This window comes from Petaurus breviceps, unplaced genomic scaffold, assembly GCF_028583685.1.
Source record: "Petaurus breviceps papuanus isolate PSGF00001 unplaced genomic scaffold, PetGlider_PUasm1.0 174, whole genome shotgun sequence".
Lineage (NCBI taxonomy): Eukaryota > Metazoa > Chordata > Mammalia > Diprotodontia > Petauridae > Petaurus > Petaurus breviceps.
The window spans coordinates 50,637,954-50,656,866 of record NW_027185761.1 but is presented as its reverse complement, the minus strand read 5'-3'; the positions used below and the strand labels follow the sequence as shown (position 1 = coordinate 50,656,866).

The 18,913-nt window shown below is 46.6% G+C and overlaps 1 protein-coding gene across 2 annotated transcripts in view; it reads left to right on the top strand.

The window, feature by feature from the left end:
- Positions 1-787: 787 nt before the first annotated feature.
- The window catches only part of ATXN7 (ataxin 7), a 98,473-nt gene continuing 80,347 nt past the window's right edge, over positions 788-18,913 (top strand). For both annotated transcript variants that reach the window (XM_069084186.1, XM_069084184.1), the window contains exons 1-3: positions 788-1,156; positions 2,015-2,353; positions 2,523-2,591. In XM_069084186.1, the coding sequence (XP_068940287.1) occupies positions 2,026-2,353; positions 2,523-2,591 (397 nt within the window). In that variant the 5' untranslated portion in view covers positions 788-1,156; positions 2,015-2,025. The remainder of the gene's footprint in view (positions 1,157-2,014; positions 2,354-2,522; positions 2,592-18,913) is intronic.

Genomic DNA, 18,913 nt, shown 5'->3' with positions numbered 1-18,913 from the left:
TTTTGTTTTTAGGATTTATTTAAGGGCGGGAAAAGTGGCAGTAATTTCATTTTTTTGAACTTAGACTTGTTTGCAACCAGTCCAGGAAATCAATGAAAGCATTAAACCATTTATTCACCATTAACCCCCCCACACACACCACCAAAAAAACCAAAACAAAACACCACACTTTTTTGTTTAAAAAAAAAGTACCTGGCCAAAGTCTCGTATTTGGAGCTAACACAGCTGCCCCCCCCCGCGGAATCCCTTCGGTTAAAATCTGGGTTCAGTACAGTGTAATTTTTTTTCTTTTTGAAAGTGTTATGCTAGCATTGGATCGTTGGTAATACTATTTCAATGGAATCATTGTTTTTCTACTAAATCTCTTATTTAGTCTCTCCAAGTGGTATGATTGTTTTTCATTATTAACTCACTGATAAGCCCACACACTTTTATGCCTAGCAGAATGTGGAAATATAGACCCAAATGTGAGATTATGGGATTTAAAAAAGCAGCTGTGCAACCCAAGACCCGAGGGTCACCGCGGAGAAGTTCTGATGTGACTTTGGGCAATTCACACAACCTCAGTGGGCCTGTGTTTCTTGGTATCATAGGATGTGGAGTTGGAAGGGACCTGAGGGAGGAAGCCAGCATCTTCATCTTACAGATGGGGAAACTGAGCCCCAGGGTGATTAGGTGAGCCGAGCGCAGGACTCAAGCCGCGTGAAAACGCCCAGCTCTAAAAAGAGTCCTTCCTTCTCCAAATCCTATGGAAGCAGAGCCTGGGAACGATCCTTATTCACCCGGTACTTAGCCGAAGAATTAAAGTCTACCCGGGGCTTTTCGGTCCGAAAAGAAGGCAGAAAAGCCAGAGCCCCCAGATAGCACGCTTCTGACTCGAGCCTTCTTCGCTCCCGAGGCCCTCCCCAGCCCCGCAGATCGTTCCCACCCGCGTCCCGGCTCTGCGGGCCTCGGCGCCCCAGGCCTGGAAGGGGTTAAACGCCGTCCCGTCCTCTCGGCTCGGCTCTTCTCCCCGGTGCCTGTGCACATACAAAGACACAGTCTAACGTTTCGCTGGCTCGCATGTGACCAGCAGACGCGCAGGCATGTATCGGGAGCTCGCGTTTGAATTCTCGCCTTCCTTGCGCCCCTCGGGCGGTAACTCCCAGCGCCCAGAGTGAGTTGTCGGGGCTTCCCCAATTCACGCTTTTGACAGCTGGGACGCCCGCTGGCCGCGCTCGGCTCGCCCTGACGGCGACCCCCGGCCACTGGGGCTTCCTCCTCCCCCACCCCCCTGGGACAGGCCGGGTTTAAAGGGCCCAGAGCGGCACGCGCGGGGCTGACCCCGCTGACGGCCAGCGGGCGGGCGGGGGCGGAGGGATGGCCCCGTCGCGCCTCGCTTCCCTACTTCACCCTCCACTCCGGGGGCTTGACGTGCAAACTTCGCCCGAGCGGAGCGGGGCGGGGAGGGGAGGAGGAGGCGGCGGCGGCGGCGGCGGCGGGAGGTGCCTCTGCTTAAGGGAGCCGGCAGCGAGCGGGCGAACGGCGCCGGCCGGCCGGCCCACCGGACCGACGGAAGCCAGGGCCCGGGGCCCAGCCCGGGGATGAGCGCAGCGGCGGCCAGGCGAGCCATGGGGGCGGGGGGGCCGGGGGGGGGGGGGGCGGGCCGCGGGGGTCGGGGCCGGCGGGCGGCATCCGAGCCCGACCGGCCGGGAAGCGCGGGGCCGGGCCGCAGAGGCGGGCGGCCCGGCCCCGCGGCCCCTCTCGGGCAGGTTGATCCGAAACTGAAAGCAAACGCCGGGTGGGGGCGGGGGCGGCGAGGCGCGGGAGCGGGGGAGGGCCGCCCTTCCCGGACTTTGTGTCCCGCTCGCTCCCTCGCGCCCGGGTGCAGCCGCCGCCCCGGGGGGCTCGAGAGGGGGCGGGCGAGCGGCCATCGGGGGCAGCTGTCAGCGCGCCCCACCTGGCCGCCCCAACTCGGCAGCGCCTCCTTAAGAAGCCCCGCGACTCTTCCCCCCCTTTTTTTGTTACATTGTAGCAGCGGAAAGAATGTCGGAGAGGGCCGCGGATGACGTCAGAGGGGAGCCGCGCAGAGCGGCGGCGGCGGCGGGAGGAGCAGCGGCGGCCGCCAGGCAGCAGCACCAGCAGCAGCAGCAGCAGCCGCCCCAGCCGCGGCCGTCCCTCCAGCAGCAGCCGCCGCCGCCGCCGCCGCCGCAGCCGCGCCTCCGGCTGGCAGAGAGCGGCGGCAGCGGCGCCTCCACCTCCGCAGCCACAATGGCGACCGTCGGGGAGCGCAGGTCTCTGCCCAGTCCGGAGGCGATGGTCGGACAGCCGTGGAACCTCTGGGTAGAAGCTGCGAAACTTCCTGGGAAGGACGGTGAGGCTCCCCTCCTCCCCCACCCTCCTGCCTTCCGCCCTCCGGGCCGGCCCGGCCCCTGCCCCCGGGGGATGGTCGTCCCTACCCTGCCCGGGGATGGGCACCGGCTCGCCGCCCGCGCCCCTCCACTGACCGGCCGCTCTGGGCGCTGTGTTTTTCTGTCTCCTAGGGTCAGAATTGGAGGAAAGTTTGAAAGAGTTTGGGAAAAACCGCGAAGTAATGCGGCTGTGCCGAGAAGGTGAGTTCTTCCCAGGCTGGACTGCTTGAGATGAGTTTGGGGGCACAACAGCACCGTTCACCTGGCCGAGGAGCCCGGGTCCCCCCCTTTCCCCCCCCCCCCCCCCAGCCGAGATCCTGACTGGGGAGCTTGGAAAGGATGGGGGGCGGGGGCGGGGAAGGGGGCGGAGCCAGGGTGATTTAAAACTTGTTTCAAAGGTACTTCCTCCAACTTGAGAGCATCTTCCTACCCGCCGTGGTAAAGAGGGTAATTAGCCCTTGAGGACGGTCCGCTCAGGAAACTGGACGTCTCCCTGCATGTTTATGAAGGCGCTTACTTAGGAGCTGGGTGCATTTAAGCTCTCCGAAGGAAAGGTTCTTTTTCAGGGGGTGCGCAGCATTTACATAGGTCTGACCGGGGCAGGACCATCACCAAATGTCACACCTAGAGGTCCTGATTAGCTGAACACAAGTTAGTCTCAGTGCAGTCTTTTTTTTTTTTTTTTAGAAATAATTTCTAAACAAAGTTGGTGAAGCTAAAAAATCAGAATTGAAACTTTTTGGATTTGCACAAGTTCGGGCATCATTTGTCCTTATTTGCATTGCCAAAATCTATTTCTGTGCCTATAATTGGGTCTGAATCGAGTTATTATAGCAGTTTGCTATTTTTTGGTGATCTGTTTTTGAGCAGGTGCTCTATGGAATCTAAAGGACTCGAAGGTCAGCTTGAAGGCTCTCCTGGGTAGTCAATGTCCAGCAAGCAGTGTGGGGACTCCAGAGTTGCTTAAGCCCCTTCCTAAGCTTATGGCCGTGATTCTAGGCGCAGGCTCATGTTGAACTTTACAAAGCTATTAAAGGGATGAAGATAACGAAGGAAATATGCCCAGGAGGGTCGGGTCTCTAAACTTTGTGGTTTCTTTTTTCCCAGCAGATACATTTTATACTTTCTCACCTTGGAGCCAATTCTTTGGCTATATGCCTTGGTGGTTTTTTTTTTTTTCTTTAGGTCCCAGAGCCCCTTGCCTAGGAACATGAAGCACCACAATAAATGTATGCCATTTTTAAAGGCCTGTTGTCACTTTCCACTGCCTTGAGTTTTTATTTGTACTGCTGGTTGGGCCTTCCCGTTGGCCACTTGTGGAGTTTCTTGGCACACAGTAACCAAGTACTACCGGTGGCAATAGAGATTTTCCGATTGGAGTGTATCACAGAACAAATAAATTGATTTTGAAATGAGAAATTGCTGTTAGAAAAGAGAGGAGGAAGCCCAGCCCTCGTCAGAAATGTTGCAATAGGAATAATCAGTTGTTAGTCCGGTTTTGGTGCTGAATTGGCAGCCTGCCTCCATGTTAAAAATGTTAAAATCTTGTGGTGAATATTCCCTGGAGATCCATGAAAATGGGTAGATGTGTAGGAAATGCTGAAGTAGAGGACATGTCTTGGCTGCATGTATACGTTCTTAGGAAGGGAACCCTGTGTACACATCATTGGTAATAATCTCTTTGTAGAGTATGTGCCCGGGGTTGCTTTGGGATCCAGCTGGGAGGACTCATTTTTAGTGCCTTGTTTTTGATTCCTGTATTCTCGGTCTTGTTGCTTGCCCATTTTCAGAAGCTGGTTTATGTATCCCTAGTTTGTAGGTATCCTACTGTATACCATGACCAGGGTGTGATACATAGTAGGCACTCAATAAATGCTTTTCGAATTGAATTGAAAAGCATTCACCTTTAAATCAGCTGTAGCTGTTTTACTGCAAATGAACTGAAGGCCTAAGGTTTTATACCACCTTTTGTCAGGCATAACTGATTGTGCATGCTCCAAATAAACGGATGTATGTCCGCATTCCAAAGCCAAATATGAATGAATTTTAGGTTATCTTTTTTTTATTAATTTTACTTGTTCTCCTTCATTAATAGAGCATTGAGAATTGACTGTGTCTTTTCTAGAATGAAATAGAGTAAGCCCTATTATGCTTCCTGTCATTCCCAGTACTCTATTATTGGGTCTTCTGTAATTTGCCAGTTCAAGGCTAACTCTTTTAGTAATGATGAGGTGCCCAGAAAGAAGCCAAATCCCTGTTCTGAATCATCGAAGATCATTTCTGTTCAGGTCAGTTTTGTTGAGTGCATTTTAGTTCTTTGAAAACTGATAATCCTATGACATGTATACCTTAACTCGGTTAAGAAGAATATTGGATTAACTAGAACACTTCATTCCCTGACAACAACAGACTTTTCCTTTTTTTTTTTTTTTAATTTTCAGGCCTGCATCAGTCAATCAGTAAGTATCCATAAGGCATCCTCTCCTATTGCTTACCTTTGTGTTAGCCACCTGTAGGGGTAAAGACACATATAACACTAACTCTGCTCTCAGGGAGTTTGTAATCTATTTGAAAAGACAGCAGTGAAAGGCTAGTGATTAACAGTCTACAGTTATTTATTCAGTTGTGTGGCATGGATTGTGAAAGTTCAGAAAAAAATCACAAGATAGATAAGTCAGCAAGCATTTATTAAGCACCTACTGTGTGATGGACATCATGGGAAGCCCTGGAAATTACAAGAAAAGGGGAAAAAATTCCCTGCTCTCAAGGAGCTCAAAATCTCATGAAGGGTCCAATAGGAAAACAGCAAGGTGCAAACAAGCTAAATAGAAGAGATATTGGGGAGAAATCAGCAGAGGGAAGGCACCACCAGGAAAGGACTATTGTAGTAGGTAGCCAAGTCAGGCAAGTTTTCACAGAAGGGGTAGACTTTGATCTGGGATTTTGTGTATCATCTGGATAGGAAGATGAGAGAAGGTACCAGGGATGTCCCTGAAGAACATTAAAAATGGCTAAATGTCTCATTCTCCAAGACAATATATGAGCAGAAGGCAGGAGGTGATCGCCATTGGGTCCACCAAGAATTTTGCCAGAGAAGGAGGTTCCATTAGTATCAAAGTTCTGTTTTGTTAATTCACATTAGCCCTTGTCTCTGCTCCCTCCTGTTACACCCCCCCCCACACACACACACACCTTTGCACAGATAGTCCAGTGTGAGCTGTAGTAATCAGTTGGGTTGGGGAGGGGAGGTCATTCTGCTCCTCTTCTTGCAATGTTCAGATTTTTTTCACCTAGCCTTTATTTTGTACTGTAATCTTTAGTAGTGTATGATGGCAGTAATGATTTCTGTAGAAATTATCATGGTTTTATGTTTTTAAATGAATAACTTGAGCCTTTTTTAAAAACTAGGATAATTCATGAAATACTGAAATTTTACCCAAATTTTCCTTGCAGGCAGTTAATAGGAAGAACGTTAATTCTCGAATCTTAGAGCCAGGGAGCTTAGGCATAATCCGACTTACTCTTTGTGCATTTGAGGAAGCTCTCACAGAAGTGATTTAGCAGCCTTAGCTTTACAGGGAAGGGACCTTGGAAACGATGGAGTCCGGTCAGTTCACCAGGCCCCCTCAGGGCTGCATGTTGACTTAGAAAACCACATACTAGCATCTTCTCTGTTCTTTGGTACTTTTGCTTTACTACATATTTCCAAATTACATTTTAATTCTGTTCCCCTGGTCTCACTGGGGGTTACAGGCTCTCCGACTAATCCAGCCCCTTTACAGATGAGGAAAAATAGAGGGCCCAGGTTAAATCATTTGGCTAAGATTAACCAGGTGGAGGAGGAGGAGGGCCAGGATTTGAACCCAGTTTCACCAGTTCCAAATCTAGTGTTGGTGCTCCCTGAGCTAAGTCATGCCACTGTTTGTTGGCAGGTCTCGTGACCTGGTGGTCTTCTCAGGCCACCCTGCCTTTGTATCTTTCGTGAGTTGTTCATGGTGCTGTATCATTGAGAATGCACAGATCTCTCAAAATGAAAAGGAGGCATGACTCTGTTAGCTTAACAGTTACTTTTAAACTTCTCCTTTGGTTGGAATGTCCAGTTTTAACTCATTCCTCTGTTTTGGAAGGAAGACTAGAAGGGTTGAGTTGGCCCACTGGAGGGAGAGTGGTTTGACTTCCCAGCCCTCATCCATCCCCAGGCATAGATCCCACCTTGATGCCAGTTAAGAGCACAGCGCAGTCAGAGGCCCTCTTCAACCACTGGGGGCTTCCGTTTGCCTCGAAGGCTTATCGCTGTCTTGGCTCTACCCCCCCGAGCCTGGGCTTTCCTGTGGCATTGAGGCAGAAGGGTAGCAACCAAGTGAGAAATTCACATTTTAATTTGCCTGTTACAAATTAATAGGGACAGAATCAAGCCAAGGGCAAAGCCTAAGTGCCACTTAGTTGAACTCTGTAGGCAGCAAGTTAGAGCTAAAAAAAACCAGGGAGTCTATAGGTTGGTCGGCAACCTCGAGAAAGAGCATGGCTGGATGGGGCAGGATGGGGCTGCCGGGCGATGGAAGGTCAGCTCCTGGAGGCCTGGGCCTTGCCTTGTCTGTTCTTGTGCTTCTAGCACCTGTCCCTGCCATCCTCATGTCTTCTTTAAAGCACACCGAGAAGACTAAGCTCCTCCAGAACAGGGCCTGTCTTACCTTTCTCTGTAGCCACAGTGCCTGGAACATAGTAGGTGCTCAATAAGTGTTTGACCGACTGAATCCAGGTTGCCCTAACTCTGGGGCTTGCGCTCCCCTGCCTCCTTCCCTTTCTCTCCCCCTCCCTCCTTCCCCTTCTCCTCTCTCTGTCTCCCCCCCCCCCCCCCCCAATGTGTGTTGTTTTTAAAGATAGGCTGGTTGGCTTACATTTTTTAAAACAAGTTTAATTCTTTGAAGAGGGTAGTCAGTTAACTCCTTTATCTCAGGTGCTCATACACATTGCAGCCCAAGCCCTAGACAGTTGGTAATTATTGCAGTTCTCTGTCATTGACTGTATTTTCACTCCTCTCTGTGCCTGACCACCCATCAGGGAGTCTCGAGCATTCCTAGAGGGCACAAAGATTTCATTAATTGCTTAAAAAATCATTGACTACCTCTTGTTATTTTTTCCCCATCTGCATCATTCTTAAGTATTAGCATTTATTCCTTTTTTTTTTTTTATGAAAAAAGCCTGTGGAGGATGATAATTCTTTGGATGGGCAAATCCATCCCATCAACATCCCCCATGGTCCCAGGAATGGAATCCTGTGCAGTCTAATGTGTACCGTTTGTCATTCAGTAACTGGTCTAAGGTAAAACCTCCTGGGATTGTGAAAATTAAGATTACTTTGAGTACTACTTACATCTAATAATAATAAGAAAAAGTTCTGGATAGGTTTATGTTTGTAGTCTTTTTCTCTTTTGCCTTAATAGAAGTTTTGAAGAAGGTCTTGCCCTTCCACCGATGCCTCAGTGGGCTCTCCTTCATTCTCTGTCCTAGGGGAAGGTCTCCTGCTAACCTCCAGGGGCACAGAAGCACTTGTGCTCAGGCCCTGCTGCTGCCCCTTCACTCTGCTGTGTTTGCCTTGCCTTTCAGTGTTCACACCTCCATGGTTTGCTTCCTCACCCTCTCCTGTGTCCCAGCACAATATATGGGGGGGGGGGGAGTTGTCATTGATTCCTGGTGTTTTTAGTTTGCCAGCCCCATCCTGGAAATTAAACTTGAGGCATTTTTCCAAAAAAAAAAATGTAAAAGTAGAGATAACATGATCATAGATTTAGTCTTAGAAGGAACTTGAGAGGCCACTTTTCATCTTACAGATGAGGAAACTGAGTCCCACAGAGATTGTCACTGTGCAAAATCTCCCCAGTAGTACATAGCAAAGCTAAGGCTTAGATCTAGTTTGTTTTGGGGGGGGGTGGGGGCTGTTGGTTTTTTTTACCCTCAAAACCAGTGATTTTTCTGCTGGATTGGAGGGAGGGATAACCAATATGTATTTTTAAAAATAATTTTTATTGATATATCTTTTTTTGATATCTACCTTTATATCCCAACATATTTTTCCCTTCCCACAAAGCCAACCTCTGCAACAAAGAATAAAGAGAAAAAAAGCAGTTCACCAAAACTGCCCAAACATGTTAAGGGCATCTGACTTAGGAAGTGTCCCATACCCTTTGGCCCCTGCCCTCCAAACTGCAGAGAAGATATGGGCATCGGGTGCACAGAAGTAATTGATTAAAAGGGAAAAAAAAAATAGAATCAATGGAAGCTAATGTGTCGGCAGATGGCAGACAAAATCATTCAGGATTTGTAGCATTTGGAAAGTGTTTCTAAAGAGAAAGGGAGAAGGGGAATTTCTCTGCTTGAATAGCATTTTAGCAATGGATTACCTCTAATCACATTGATATTCAAAATTTACAGCATTTCAAAACTAAATGTAGCCAGTCTGATTATTAGAGTATTTTTTGATTGAAGTTCTGTGCAAAAAAATCAGGTTTTGAATTGAGCCGATTTTAACAGTGTCAGTACTCAGTACTTAGGGAAACAAGGCAAGGGTTCCATTTTTATTCATCCTGTACAGCAGGGATTACTGCAAATGAGCAGAGGAGGAAAGAGAAGGATGATTTTTTTAGCCACTCATAATTCAAAAGTAGATTAGGTGTTTTTTCTCTTTATCATAAAGACTCTTGTTAACTTACCAATTCAATAGTCCCATGTTTATCAATTAGGAATACATGTTAACAGAAAATCCAGAACTTTACAATCTTGGAGGAGGAAGGGCTGCGTCCTTACTGAAAAAGCCCATTCAGGCTTGTAGTGAGGAAAAAACTGCGTGAAACATTAGAATTCCTCTTTATGGAAATTACTGGGATATGAAAATGAATTGGATTAATAAACTGTTTTCTTCTTCCTGGGCGGGCTGCCCTGCTTCTGGAGGCTTGCAAGCAGAGATTGGCTGGCCGCTTGCTTGGGGGCAGGGGAGGTGTCAGAGGATTGCTGGTCAGGTACATGCAGGTTGGACTCAGTGTGGCCTCACATATCTTCCTGCTCTGAAATCCTCAGGTGTTATTTGACTCTGAGCTTCCTGAGGGCAGACACTGACTATCTTTTGCCTTTTTTTTTTTTTGGATGTTAGCCCAGTATCTGCCCGGCACATATTAGGCACTTAATAAACACATATTGAATTACTGACTGAATTCTTGATGGACAGTGAAAGAAGGTATCACTGTTTTCCTAATGATGCAGTGCAAACCATGAATGTGGATTTTCTTGTTTTTAAAAAAATGATTTTACTAATGCAGTTCATTTTTATATCCCAGTAATTTCCATAAATTCCCATAAATAGGAAGATAGGTGGCAAAGTGGGTAAGGTGCCAGGAGTCTGGAAGGCCTGAATTAATTCAAATTGGACCCCCTGGGAGACTCACTTAACTCCATTTACCTCAGTTTCCTCATCAGTAAAATGAGCTGGAGAAGAAAATAGCAAACCATTCCAGTATTTTTACCAAAAAAAAAAAAAAAACAAATGGGGCCATGAAGAGTCAGATATGACTGAAAAACAACAATTTCCATAAATACCTTCTTCCTTTTCCTCCCGGATTGAAACCTTTTAAATAAAGAAAAATAGTTAAGCAGAAACACCTGAAAGGACATAAAGACTAATGCCCCAGGAGCCTCCTGCTCCCTATGAAGAAGAGGGAAGTAGTTTCATTGTCTGTTCTCTGGGACCATGATTTGGTTCTTTGCTTTTATAAATCAAGTCAGGCTTCAGGCATAGGGATAGAACATTAGGTCTGGAGTCAGGGAGATACTGGGTCGCTGTGTGACCCTGTGCAAGATACTTCCCTGCTCCCTCAGTCTCCTCATCTGTGAAATGGGCATGATGATAGTACCTGCCTCGCAGGGTGGTTGTAAAGTGATGTGTGTAGAGCGTTTTATTAACCATAAAACACTGTAAGTGCAGGCTGGCCTTGCCGTTCCACCTCCTTCTTAGCCCTCTCTTCATTCACTTTGTAGTTATGGAACATATTATTCTTGTGGTCCTACTTTGCATTAGTTCATATGCAGGCTTCCCTTGTTTCTTCGAATTAATGAGCTGGAATTTCAAACCTTTTTTTTTGAGTCTGTTGGAAATGGGAAGTTGGCCCTTTTCATTTCCTCTTCAGCTCTTGTGTTTTGACCTAAGGGGAGTCATTTCATTTGCATTTGGGGGGTTTGGGGTTTGGGTTTTCTGAGGCTTCTTCTTGCAAATTCTTTTCAAGCCACTCTCCCTAAGAGTGAAAAGGTCAGTGTTCTGTGATTTCGTGGTGACAGGATGGGGTGAAAATGAGCCCAGGTAATTCAGGATTGGCCCATGATACAATTTCAGTCACTGCCGGGATTATTTTTCTGCTTTAGGCCTAGCTTGAGAATCAGATATTTTTTCAACTCAGCTGTCTGTATAGGTCTTATTACGTGGTATAGTTTTCTTTGGGCCCTGTGTGGGACTGAGATTAGGAGGACATGCTGCTCCCAATTTAGGGCTGTTCACACTTGGAGAAGAGGCAGCCAGATTCGCCATCGGCCTCAATAGTAGCAGCAGTGCTTGGGGGCCAGCAGGCGGCCTGGGCCCCTCTTCCTCCCTGCAGAGACCCCTCTCCTGGCAATCTCTGGACTAAGAGTTTAATCATCCTGATTGGTTACTGTATTGATATGTTTCCAATGGTTTTAGGCACATTGACAGGCCTACCAGGTGCCATGCAGCTGTGTGAGTAAAAAGAAGATGCATCATGTTGGGCACCTGGCCCCTGACTGGATTTACATTTCCAACGTGCAGCCCTTAGAGTGTTGGAATAAGGACCAGTGGACAACTAAGTGGCCCGATGGCTAGAGTCCTGGGCCTGCAGTCAGGAAGACTCAGACACTTAGTCACTTCACCCTGTCTGCCTCAGTTTCCTCACCTGTAAAATGAGCTGCAGAAGGAAATGATGTACCATTCACTTATCTTTGCTGAGAAAAATACTGAATGGGACATAGCTGAAGAAATACAGCAAATAAGGACGGAGGGGAACAGCCCATGTGGGGTCCCTTATAACTGCAAGTCACACGTAAATGTCAGTTATTTTTGTCATTCAGATAGAAGGTGCCTTTTTCACCTCAGATTTTCTTTTAGGGCTCAGCTCTGCCTATGGGGGGGTTCTGTGATTCTGAGTACACACACCTGACAGACAGTAACATGGAGAGTCAGGCATTAAGTTACACAGATGCTACATTTGCTAGTTTTTACATATTTTATGATCAAATCCCATAAATACTTGCAAGTTAGTAAATTGCTTATTTGATGAAATTCGGGAAAATAGGTGCTTAGAACTCATTTTGTTTGTTCTCTTATCAAGTCACCTGGATTGATGGCTGTCGGAATCCACCCTTTCATTGACATCAGACATTTTGGTTTTTGTTTTGCCTTTGTCTGGAGTACGTGGCAGGATGACTTCATTCTCTCTCCATTCTTTATTGAATGCTTTAAGGTATTCCTTCTTTCCAAGGTCTTGTTGAGATGTAGGGGGGCATGCTTGCTTCTGAGCCTTGGGAGGTCCCCAAGCTTCCATGAGTAGGGTTGGGACCAAGATCCTTTTCCCTCTTCTCCCAAGTATGAAACCCTGAGGGGCAGAGGCCTGAACTAGAGACTGACAGAGGCATCCACAAAACGCAGCACCCTGTTCACGTGCTCTGGGTGAAAGGGTGGCAGCTCTGGGCCTGTGTAAGAGTTCCTGGTCATCAGTCCCGATGCTTCTCCCCCAGGCAGCTAGCTGGAAGGTGTGAGTTCTGCCCCAGCTGTTAACCCCAGGTTCCTGTGTATGTCGAGTTTACCATCAGTTTTTGCTAATTAGTGCCCAGAATGTTAGATTTGGGATATGAGCACTAAGTGAGGAGGGTTGATTCTTTGCTGGCCAGTGATGTTGCAGGAATGACCATGAGGTCAGGGGCAGTGCCAGCCATTCTTGGGGTATTCGCTGCCACAGAATTCCACCAGCTAGTGCTGAAATGGTTTTGTATTTCCCTGTTACATCGCTGCCTCGTGAGCCATCTCATGAAGAAACATGGGTTTGATTTTGGAATTGCTACCTATGGTACAAGTAAATTTCAGGGCGGCTGAAGCCATGCAGGCTTCAGTGATGTCCCAGGTCGAACTTGGGACTTCTTCAGTTGCTAAGTGTGAAGTCCATTTCATTCTTTGGCCTTTACTCATTGGGTGAAGTTGGGATCTGCTCATGATTTACCACCAGTTTAGAAGACTAATTTCAAATTATTTTAATGCTAGGAATTAGCAAAATGAAGTGTTTATCAGTTGTCCCCCAGGGTCTCCATGAGGTCCCGTGGCCCGTGCATTCTTCCTGCCACAAGTCTAGCACCCAGACATCATTTTCTTTCTGGACTTGGAGACTCTGTTTTACTCATTCTTGGCCTAGCCTGACTTCTGATTGGTCCTTCTTATTGACTGCCAGGTACATGTGCCATGTGTCATCTGAGGAACTTGTGGGTGTTAGATACAAGCATTCCATAGAAATGGACTGTCATGGGTGTTGCTGAAAACAAGATGAGTGTCTGGTGTTAATAATAAGCAGTGAATCTCATTCATGTGCTCATGGTGATAGTTCTGCCAGCACAGCAGGTAAAAAGCAAGTCATTTGAAATACCCTTTTTGGGGAGATTGATGGAGCTAGTAAGTCCTGGCATCCATCTGTGTGTTGTTGGCAAGTGAAAATGATCTAGTAAAAAAAATTTCAGAGCCATCCATTTTTCTTCATCAATAATTACAAAATAGAAAACCAAATGAACATATGACTCATAGACGTGCCAGTAGAGATCATTAAAATAATGAGGTTTATTAGATAATAGTAGCAGAAAGAATATATTTATCCATAGTTTTGACTTTTTAACCCAAAAGTGTGAAAATCATTTTTTTGTGGGGAGAAGATTTTTCAATGGCTGAGAAAAATAAGGAATAGAAAAGTCAGCATTTTAGCTGGACACTCCTTTTTGGAGAGGACAGATTGTGTCCCATCAGCAATATAAGTATAAGTCAGTTTTAAAAATTCCACATCTTCAAACAGTTGTAGACCATTGATCAGTAGACATTTACCAAGCGCCTACTGTGTGCCAGGAACTGATGGACTTGGTTTGGTTTGATGGAGTCACGGTTTGGTTGTGTGGGGTTGCTGTTGTGGGGTACATACTTCAAGTGATTGTTTTAATTTGTGTGTCAAATAAGTTTTTTTTTTTTATGGGTTCCAGGTGGCACTTTTAGAACTCTAAGTGGGTAATTTTGGTTGGTTAGTATTTGAATAGCAGACGTGTGTGGGTGGGCAGGGGATGGTCTAGCTTGTGGATTAAAAATGAGGAACATAGAGTTAATATAATGAGTAGATTTATTTAGAACCTGCAGTATGTGCAATTAATATACTTAGAATGATACAGAAAGTAGTGTTTGATGATCAGAACACCAATCTTGGTATTTTCATCTTTGACTTGGGTGATAATAATAGCATTTCTATATCACTATGTGCTAAGTGCTTTATAAATATCTTATTTGATTCTCACAACAGTCCTTTGAGGTTGGTGCTGTTATTATCCCCATTTTACAGCAGGGGAAACTGAGGCTGAGGTGAAGTGACTTGTCCAAGGACACACAGCTCAGGAGTATCTGGGGCTAGGTTTGAACCTGGGTCTTCCTGACTCCAGACCCAGCCCTGTATCCCCTGTAGCACCTAGCTGCAAAATTATTTGACATACGAGATTTCTTCAAAATGTCTTTTCTCTCTTCTGCCACTTGTTTAGATGACCACTTGTATTTGAACATGTGTATGATAGTAGACAGGAAGAATTGAAAGTCGCAGGTTTTCAAATTAATCTTAAAAGCACAACTCTTAACTCCTATCATTAAAGCAGGCTTCTGAGTAGCTAAGGCGATTGGTTGGTTGTCCACGTCCTTTGCTGGTTTCGACTCCTGACTGGAGAGAAGTTGGACGGTCAGAAACCCAGGGAGAAGATGGCAGACGACGGGCCGGTCAGTCTAAACAGTGGCTTGGCAAATTGCTGTAGCAGCTTATATCAAAGCTTGTATATCGTGGAACTCCATTGTATTAATTAGCTGAAAGAAAAGTTGATTGACCTTGGATCATTACAGAAAAATAGAAAAAAAAATCGGCTTATTTCTGACTGTATGTACTTCCCTGGACCTGTAATGTGCTCAGTGTGGACATTGCCTCTCTCGGTGCAGATTGCAACCCCCCATCCCCTCTCCTCCTGTGCAGCTTCTGATCTAGTGACCCTAGAAATCCCTGCCATCAGGTCTTTGATCATTTGGGGTTCCCAGGGTGGGCCGCAAGCCCTCCCTTTCTTTAGGCAATTGTGATCTTCCCTGCACTTCCCTTTCTGCCATTTTGCAAGTTAGCATGCACTCTCGTCCAGGGTTTAACACCATGCCCAGCACATAGTAGGAACTTAACATTGAGGTGAGTCCTTGGCCTGGAGGCTTCTGCAGGAGGCCTTATGTGGCTCTCCCAGTCGTTGCTGCGCTCCCCTCAAATTACTTCACCTCTCTCTCTCTTTTAAAGTGTGTATCTGTTCTCTCTCTATTCCCCGCCATACCATGGTAGAATAGAAGCTTTCTGAGGGCAGGGCCTGCTGCCGTTTTTGGCTTTGACACACAGCTGGGGGCTCAGTAAATGTTGGTTGAACTCAAGTACATTTGAACAGCCACATGCTTGTGTTCGGTGGCTGGTGTCGTTTATGGGCTCTTCCTGGCTCGTTCATTGTGGGGATTGTAGAGTGTCCTTCAAGCTTTTCTAAGAAATGTTGGTCATGGGAGTCCGTGTCTTTATGTGTTTCCAGGTATCAGAGTCAGGAGCTAGGTCACACTGGAGCTGCTGGGATTGCAGACAGCTCCTTCTCCCTTATCTTTCCTTCTACTTTATTGTTAAGCTTGACCTTTGCTCTGACCAGTTCTGACTGTCCTTAAACAAGTGATTGCTGAAATAACTCCCCCATTAGTAGCCTCTGATCTCTGGCCTATCAGGAGGTAGTCATTTTTACTCTTCTGTGATATTATTCAGTGTTTCCTGTGCCCTATGCCTGTCTACTTTGTTCTGGAGGAAAATATTTCTGCCTTCTGGGCCTGAAGCCCTGGCCTCTTTCATCCTTCTCAGGCCACGTTAGTGGAGGGATGGGGTCCCGGTCCAGTAATGGGCACCCAGGATGAAGGACCTAGAATGGGGAGTCTTAATCTTTTTGGGGTTAGAGACCCTATGGGAAGTCTGGTAAAGCCTATGGACCCTTTCTCAGAACAAGACTTCTAAATACCTAAGATAAAATGCATGGCATTAAAAAAGGAAAGTTATTTTGAAATGTTATCAAAAGTTTTTTTTAAAAATTAGTTCATGGATCTTAACTCAAGAACCTTTGGCCTCAGACTGTCCCACATGGACAGCGCAAAGGTGCCCTGGAGGTCCAGTCTCCATAGAGGCCTTGGACAATTTCACGCTTAACCCAAGTCCTGCTTTTCCACGAAAACTTTGCTGTCCCTTCTCCCAGGGCCCACCTACCCTGCACATGCCCATGTGCTTTGTCTCACCTGCTGGAGGGTCAGCTCTTCGGAAGAAGGGGCTCTTTTACTTTTGCCTTTGCCTAGCATGGGGCCTGCTTGGCACATAGTAGGTGCTTCATAAAAGCTTGTGTTTGATGGATGTTGAGCCTTGAGAAGAGAAGACTGACGGGGTTGTGTTCGAGGACTGCCACTTAGAAGGAAGATGAGCCCCATACGTCAGACTTAGGACCAGGTTTCCGAGTCGGAGCCCACATTGCTGTAAATTGTCACTTTCCAGGAGGCACTTGAGGACTTTGGGCAAAGGCTGGATGCAGCCACCTGCTGGGGGCAGGGTGTAGAGGGCGTCCTTGGACCAGACGGCCTCTGATTCTCTGGTTTTCCAGCACATTTTTCTCTGGATCCACCTTTACATGGAAGTTGTTGAGCATCCAGCTATATGTTGATTTGGTTCAGATAATTTTGTCAGATTATTCATAGAGTTTTTCTCCCCCTGCAGTAGATGCTGGTGCCCCAGCTCTAATTCTCCTCCTGGCTTCCTCCAAGTACCAGCTAAAACCCCCCATAATTCTAGTGCCTTCTCCCTGGGGATTGCCTCCAGTTTATCTTGGGTCTGTCCCCTGTCCCTGTTATTTGCCTGTTGTCTCCCCCATTAGATTGTGAGTTTCCTGAGGTCCGGGACTGGTTCAGCTATTCTTTCCAATCCCGTGACTTAGCCTTCTTGGCACATAGTAGGTACTTAATAAATGTTTGTTGACCTGACTTGACTCCTGGAGGCTTCTTTGAGTACATCAAGGCTCCCACACACAATGAGGGTCTTTGTAACTCTTGTGCCCCAATGAAGTCATTTTGTCCCCTCCTCTGAGGAGACCCTGTGATGCTTTTAGATGTCCTCTCTTCTCCTGCATCTGTTAGCTTGGGGAGTGGGTTGGGGAATACAGAACAGGAGTTAAATGAGTATTTGTAAAGGGTCTCAGCACCCCCTGTGACCCATTCTACTGTCCCTAAGCCAGAAGCATAGGACCAAGGGCCAATTTGGCTTGATTCCTGCCCTGAGTGCTTGGTGCACTGGGCTCTTTTCCTAGCGCCTCCTAGCTGTTTAATGGGCCGCTGTGAACAAATAACTTATTACCTGGGGGATGGGCATCCCACTGGCAATGAGCACCTTTGGACTTAGCTAGGCCAGTGCTTGGTGTGGGCCATTAGTGCCAGGCTTGAAGCTTTTCCAGTTTAGCAGAGAGCAGCCTGGGCTAGGGCAGGGCTTCTTAGCCTGGCAACCACTGACCCGGAAGGGGTTTGTGGGTAGATTTCAGGAGGCCTGCAAACTTAGATGGGAAAAAAATGGCATCTTTCTTTTCACGGTCAGCTTGCTGAGATTTCGCGTTTCTTTCAGTAATGCATGTAGGCAGCAAACCACAGCTGTACCTCTGGCTTTCCCATACATAGAAATTAGAGATCTTTTCATATCACATTGTAGTTATTGCACATCTCTCAAAATATCACTTATGCTCATCACTGCTTTGAAATGACTAGCTATTAGACTTGCCCTAGATAGTATATGATTTCAGTCATCCAGTCTATAGACCGTATGTCAATGTAATTGGTTTCCTTTGTAATTGTATGTGTTTTATGCATTGAAGAATGCATATTCTGAAAAGAGGTCTATAGGTTTTAGTGTCATGCAAAGTTTAAGACCATCTAGTCTTCCATAGCACTAATAATAAGAGAAATACAAACCAGAGGTCTCATCTCACACTTGGTAAATTGGCAAAGATGACAGAAGGCCAGACTAATCAATGCTGGAATTGTAGGAAGATGGATACACTCCTGCATTGTTGGTGGAGCTGTGAGTTAGCATTTCCATTTTGGAAAGCAATTCAAAATTACAGAAATAAATTTTCTAAAATGGCCAAACTCTTTGAACCAGAGATTTCACTCCTTGGGTTATATACCCCAAGGCAGGAGAAGAAAATCTCTCTGTCTACCAAAATATTTTAGCAACCTTTTTTTTGTGGTAGCAAAGACTAGGAAACAGAGACTCCCCATCGATGAGGGAATGGCTGCATAGAGTCTGACAGAAATGGCACAGAATATGAAGGACATCGATAAGCGTGGGAACATCTGTGTGCCTGGATACAGAGCAAAGGAAACAGACAAAGTGACCATCTTGAAAGAGGAAGCCCCGAACCTTCAGAAGGCAAGGCTGCCTGGCTACCAGGATGGTCCCCAGGAAGATCCTCGGCAGACCTCAGGGGTCTGCTGCCTACATTTTTCCATTTCTGGGCTTTATTGATGGGCTTTCTTGCTTTTTTCCCCTGATCTTGCCTTTTTGCTTTTTCTTCTTAAACTATTTTGTTATGAGATGACTCCTTGGAAAAAGGGTGGAAGTGGGAAATACTGGGAGAAATTCTGGAAAAGTGAAAAACAATAGCAATAAAAAATTACCTCTGAGAACGAAACCTGCCTCAGTCCAGGAGACTGTGTTGGACTTGGGGTCAGGAGGACTTGAGCTCAATCCTGCCTTGAACACTTCTTGGTTGTGTGGTCCTAGTCCAGTCACTTGGCCTCTTTCCAGTCTTACCTTCTTCATCCTTTAAGTGGGGATAATAAAAATGACGCTGCCCTCCCCCCTCCTGTGAGATAATGTCTATCAAGTGGCTTTCAGGGCCTCTGCCTGGAGCAGTCCTTGGTCCCCTGGCCGGGCCCCAGGGCTGGGGGCTGGCCCAGGCTCCCACTGCCAGCATTTTTAGCATTAAAGAGGTGGCTCTGGATCCCAGAGAGAGGGTGGCTTTGGGAGGTCAGGCTTTTGCTCCTTGTGTGATTTGCATAGAATTTGGTGGAGGCAGCCCTCATTCTCCATTTTAAAAGGTATCAGGTTTTTATTTTTATACTAAATCCCCAGGAAATTTTAAATGCTGTCAGTTCTGTG